The sequence below is a fragment of the Capsicum annuum genome, chromosome 6 (assembly GCF_002878395.1).
Source record: "Capsicum annuum cultivar UCD-10X-F1 chromosome 6, UCD10Xv1.1, whole genome shotgun sequence".
In the NCBI taxonomy this organism is placed as follows: domain Eukaryota; kingdom Viridiplantae; phylum Streptophyta; class Magnoliopsida; order Solanales; family Solanaceae; genus Capsicum; species Capsicum annuum.
The window spans coordinates 139,646,265-139,652,742 of NC_061116.1; the positions used below are offsets into that span (position 1 = coordinate 139,646,265).

At 33.6% G+C, this 6,478-nt stretch overlaps 1 protein-coding gene across 1 annotated transcript; it reads left to right on the forward strand.

The window, feature by feature from the left end:
• Positions 1-2,569: 2,569 nt before the first annotated feature.
• LOC107873198 (1-aminocyclopropane-1-carboxylate oxidase homolog 1) lies at positions 2,570-5,810 on the forward strand. Its single transcript, XM_016719945.2, has 3 exons — positions 2,570-4,103; positions 5,003-5,324; positions 5,418-5,810. The coding sequence occupies exons 1-3, from the start codon at positions 3,580-3,582 to the stop codon at positions 5,667-5,669; spliced, it is 1,098 nt and encodes a 365-aa protein (XP_016575431.1). The 5' UTR covers positions 2,570-3,579; the 3' UTR covers positions 5,670-5,810.
• Positions 5,811-6,478: the final 668 nt, after the last annotated feature.

Below are 6,478 nucleotides of genomic sequence, written 5' to 3' on the forward strand. Positions count from 1 at the left end.
TCATTAATAATAAAAAAAAATAAAGAGTTACATATTCATCAACCATCATCATCAATGATATTTTTAATTTTATTTAAAAAAATGAGTTAAAAATAAAATAATAATAATAATAATAATAATAATAATAATAATAATAATAATAATAATAAAACATAAATAATTGAATGAAATAAAGAATTATAATGTGAATATGAAGTATAAAATTCTAAAATCGAACTTAGATGGATGGATGGATGGATGGATAGGATGGATAGGATAGATAGGATAGATAGATAGATTAGATAGATAGATAAATAGAGAGAGAGAGAGAGAGAGAGAGAGAGATGCATGTATGTAGTATGTAGTATGTATGTATGTATGTATGTGTGTGGTGGTGGGGGGGGGGGAGGGGTCAAAGGCATCGATAGACACTCAAACTTATTGCCAAAATTCACTTAGACGCCTCAACTAAGGTCTATTCCTATCAGGCTCCTAAACCCCCCATATTTTGTTCCAATTGGGCCTTATTTTGACAATCAACTATAAATTTAAAAGTGTGTGAATTACACTCGCGGTGACGTGGCAATTTGACAAATAAAATAATGACACGTGGCTATATGAGTATTAAAATTATTTTAGAGTATATTAAATTAAAAAAATTATTTTAAATTAAAAAAATAAATCTTCTTCTCCATCTTCACTCTTCTTCTCCATTTTCGAGGATATTTTTCCGGAGAGTCTCGTTCTTTATTTTTTCCGACGAGTCTCGTTCTTCCTTCTATAGCTAGCAATATGAACCCAGATTCAGTTGGGTCATTTCAAAAAATTACCAAAGGCTACATAATCTATCAATTCAAAAAAATCACTCTTAACTTAAATTCGACACGTAAAAGTTAATGTTTAGGCAAATCAGATTTGCGAAATCCATTGATTTTTAGAGTGAGTTTGTGTCTTCCTTTATCATAGTCAACAGTAGCTTGTTTTTTCTTATGAAAGGTTGTAATTTTTTTATTTTTGTTGTTGGACTTTTGTTGGTTTAAGGTGAGTGTAATGAAATGGGGTTTGAATGTGGAGCTTTGTATGGTGGAAGCCATGGAAAAAAAAAGTTGAACTGAATTAAAGAAGCTGAACTTTAAAAAAAAACATTAGTTCGAAGATTCTTGATTATGAGTTTCATAATTGGAAATTGATGAATTAAAGAAGGGAAATTGATTTGCGTTTTGGATGACTTGTAGTGGGATCAAGAAGACGGAGAGAAAGAAGATAAGAAGAAGACGATGACTTTTTTTAAGAAGACAATAGGGGCGGGTGGGTATAAAGAAGACGACGAAGAAGGGGGGTTTCCTTTTTAAAAAATAATTAAGAAGTTATAATAATTAAATTTAATAAAATAATTTAAATATAAGTTTTTTAATTAAAAATATTATTTATTCTATTATTAAAAAAACTTGAGCCGTCAGTGCCACTTGGCATGTTTTTATTTATTATTTAGGCAAAAAATCATGCTTCACGCGCCTCTAGTGAGTGAAAAACACGTGTAGTGCCATGTAGGCAAAAAATGTTCAATTGAAACAAAATGTGGATGGTTTAGGGGCCTGATAGGAACAGGCCTTAGTTTAGGTTTCTAAGTGAATTTTGACAACAAGTTTGAGTGTCTATCGATGCCTTTGGCCTGTGTATGTGCGCGCGTGTGCTGTGTATAAATGATAGATATTTTTATAATGAAAAAAAATAATTTTCTGCTTCTTTCAAAAGTATAAAAATTGTTTCTGCTTAATTTAAAAACACTTTTGCAATTTTATCAAACACCCTTCTTTTAAAAAAAAGTATTTTTTCTTTAAAAAAATATTTTTTTGAAGAAACAAGTAATCCCAACCAGACTATTAATAGAATACCATACCATACCATACCATACCGTGGGAAACCATCATCCAAATATAGTGTAATAGGACTGAGTAGGTCACTATTTTTTAATTTTATTTTACAAATTAATTATTAAATAATCTAAAGAAACAAGGGTAAAAAAATGATGTTGTCTATTGCAAAAAGTTCAAATCACTTTTCTAAGATTATCATACTTTTAATATAGTATAGATTAACTGTATGCAACTCACATCAATCGAATATTTATGGTCATCAAAGTCCACTACTTTATTTTTGTGTATATGTCTCCAAATTAAAGCTATAGATAAAGGTAGTAAATTGAATCGTAGCGTAGACGGGCAAAGGCACCGAGCTAGGGCCATGAATGTCATCATTATGTCATCTCTATACTTGTCTCATAGAATCTTCGACTCTGATATCAGTGTTTGGATTAAAATAATTCAAAATTATTTTTAACATGGTGCGATATGTCCAATTTGGGTCAAGACTCCATAATTTTTAACTATACTTTATATGTAACTTCTTTTTTTCTTTTGAGCTACGCAATATAAGACTTTATTCATTAATAGAGTATCCATGATCACCGAAGTCCATTACTTCATTTTTTTGCATGTGTCTCCAAAACTACAGATAAAGTTAGGACCCGAATGCCATCAATTTGTCATCTATATACCTACCCATTGGCTCCGATACTAATGGTTAAGCTAAAACATTTTTAAAATACTTTTAACATATTATGATATCATCCCTTTGAACCAAACTCCAATAATTTCAACACCACCTTATATGTATCTTCTTTTTTTCATCTTTTCAGCTATCTATCCATAATTTTGTTTTCACACCCAACAATTTCCCTTTGACTAAAACTCATAATATTATTCATCGCTATATGTTCTAAATTATCTAGAGATTAATTTATGTCACCCACATCAACTAAGTATTTATGATCACCATAATTTGTTGCTATTTTTTATCTATGTATCTCCAAAGCTATGAGTAAAGATAGAAAATTGGTTTGTAGACAGATATAGTCACTAAGTCGAGCATCATGCCATCAATCTAACTATACCCAATAATCTTCCCTTCAAACTAAGTTCTACAATAGTCATCATCTCGTGGGATTCTTTGGTGATTAATTAACTACATGTCACCCACATCCGCCGCCGTTCCCTTTAACATTATCGCCAACAATAGCTTCTTCAAGGGGAGGGAGGAAGAAGGAAATGGAGATATGAAAGTGGGTTATCTTTCATGAGTTGAGACTTGAGTAATGAAAATGATCGTGAGTGATAAGTATCTGGATCGAATCGCGGGTTATCTTTCATGAGTTGACACATCGAATCGCGAGTTATCTTCCATGAGTTTGAGACTTGGGTATAATGAAAATGGTAGTGAGTGATAAGGATCTGGATCGAACGGATTTTGGTTCAGATATGTTTTTTTAAGTGGTAGATTGGGTTTTACCTTTTAGAGTGTGCCACATGTTTGTTCTGTCAAATGAGGGATAAATTTAGAACTTTCACTAATGGCAGCAGTATAAATAGTCAAAAGTATAAGGGGGAGTAAAATTAAACAATTATATAGTCTAACAATTCCACCTTAGAAAATGATCCCATGCTTTGACTTCATAAAATAAAATAAAAGTCTTTTATCATTTAGTGGTACTTCCTTTCTTCTCCGGTTTGAGCTTTGATTTCTCTAGCAGATAAAAAGAAAATGGTTGTCACAGATGAACATAGCTATGACAGAACAAGTGAATTAATAGCTTTTGATAACACACGAGCTGGTGTCAAAGGTCTAGTTGATGCAGGAGTTACAAAAGTCCCAAAAATTTTCTACACCCCAGAAGATGCATATACTAAGGCATGTCCAAATGATCCTGAAAAAACCCAATTAAATATTCCTGTTATAGACTTAGATGTCATCAGTAAAGATCCAGTTCAACGTAAGGAGATCGTTGAAAAGATCCGTGATGCATCGGAAGTGTGGGGTTTCTTTCAAGTGGTCAATCATGGAATTCCTCAAAGTGTTTTGGAAGAAATGTTGAATGGTGTTAGGAGATTCTATGAGCAAGATACTGAGGTCAAGAAACAATGGTATACGCGGAATACCTCAAAAAGAGTGATACATAATAGCAATTTTGATCTGTTTAGAGCTGCATCAGCTAACTGGAGGGATACTACTTATTGCAGTATGGCTCCAGAGCCTCCTTCTGCTGATGAATTGCCAGAGGCTTGTAGGTATTTACTCGTTGAACTTTCACTTTCCGCTCATATATTATGCATCCAAAGAAATATGTTAGCTGCTTCAGTCAAGGTCTGTTGAAAATAACCTCTCTAGCTTGTGGTGCTATAAATAGATACATATGAACATTTCTGTTTAACTAAAGCAACAAAAATAACAACATACCTAGTGTATCTTACAAGTCTTGGAAGGGTAGTTTGTACGCAGACCTAGGTTGAGCTTTTGAGTCCCCTAATTATGTCATATCTCGCAGTACTGTATAAAAATTGCTAGAAAAATTGGTCCACTCAGAAATCCTTTGTTACCTTGTAAGTTGCAACTGACTAGGAATAACTTCATCCACAGGGTGCAAGGGGTTCATCAAAATCTTCTTGGTCAAAAAGTTACATTGTATACACTAGATCAAATATATATATATATATATACATATATAGTAGATGTTGAATTCCCCTAGTTTATTCGGGTCTTTTACTTTTTTATATTTAGAATTCCAACCCAGGCCAACTTCAACCATATTTTGAAACTCATCTTATTTAGTAACTATGCCCAGAGTAAATACTAGGTAGCATTTTCAGGGTGTTCAAACAAAGTTCTTGAAACCTTTTCCACTGTCATTTGTAGTGTTTCTGTTCTAATACTTCTGTCAGGAAATTTGAAGCTTTCCTTAAGGTTTAGCAAAGCATAATAGTCTAATGTCATTCGTAAACATACTCAGTAGTGGAGCCAAGGTTTTCACTAAGGAGAGTGGAAATACCAAAAAGTAAACATATGAAGAAGCCAAAAGAATGTAATTGGATGGTGATTGAACTCTAAAATTACTTGGAAGATTGACAATTTAGAATTTCGGATATATAAGTAAAGTTTTTATGAACTGTTACATAATTTTGTCCTACAGGGATATTCTTATTGAGTATGCGGAGCAACTGAAGATAGTAGGTCGTTCTTTATTCGAATTACTCTCTGAAGCTCTTGGCCTCAACCCAAGCTATCTGAATGAAATCGGTTGTTCAGAGGGGCTTGCTGTTTTGTACCATTATTACCCAGCATGCCCTGAGCCAAAACTAACTCTTGGAGCTAGCAAGCATTCAGATAGTGACTTCCTCACAGTGCTGCTACAAGATCATATAGGAGGACTTCAGGTTCTTCATAAGAATTACTGGATTGATGTTCCTCCTGTGTCTGGTGCACTAGTAGTAAATGTTGGTGAACTTTTACAGGTAGTTTTAACTTTAAGGAATGAATTCATAAATTGAGATATATAATATATAGATCTAAATTGAAATGAACTTTGTTTTGTTGAAAATTTGCAGCTCATATCAAATGACAAGTTCAAGAGCATGGCACATAGAGTACTGGCAAATCGTGTTGGTCCAAGAGTATCAGTGGCCTGCTTCTTTACCACCGGTCACTCGTTATCATCAAGAGTTTATGGGCCAATTAAGGAGTTGTTATCAGAAGATAATCCCGCAAGGTATAGGGAAACTACTGTGAAGGACTATGTAGTTCATTATGATGCAACAGGTTTAGGAGGGAAATCTGCTTTGACAGCTTTTAGGATCTGAGCTTGGCAGTAAACATCTGTCTGTCTGTAGATGTTAGATCCTACAATCCGTTAATATGTAACTGTTGTGCCTGGAAATAAAACATATAAGGGTGTCTACTGTAACTTTGATTTGTATTCTACACTTTTGGATTCACATTTTCTTCATGTGTCACGATACTTATATCTCTTGGTAGGAGTAAGATGTATGAAAACTTCAAAAACTTACATTCAAGATAATACGGTAACAAAAACCAAATGTAACACTAAATGAAGAAAAATGTGAAGGTAAAGGCATATTTTAATCTACTGTTGACCATTTGATCATACATGTACATCTGTTCAAACTATAAAAAATGGATAGAGCCTGGTAAGAGTGTGAAATAAGATTAGCAAGTTGCCAATATTTTAAAAAATGCGATGGAAAATGCCAAAATCATATATGAGAAATATTGTGCAGCAGGAGTTATGAATTCATGATCTTGAGATGTATCGGGGGTAAGGTACACATACAACATTGGCACAAAGCCATAACTAGAGATAGCTGCCATTTATTTGGAACCGTCTGATATCCCGTTTTATGGGCTGGGATAAAACTAGGTGGGAAGGAAATTAAAGCTTTCAGCTGCTGCTCCATCCTCCCTTTGTCTGCCTTCAGCCTGCCTTCAGCCAGAGTTTCTCTTCTCGAAGTTCATTCTTCTGAGACAGTTCATGAGTGAAAATAAGAATAAAGATAGTGTAAAATGCACTATCCAGCATAGATAAGAATTTAAGTGTAAAAGATGCATTTCCAGATTTCTAAGATAGATTAGGGGTATCTAGAGTTACTAG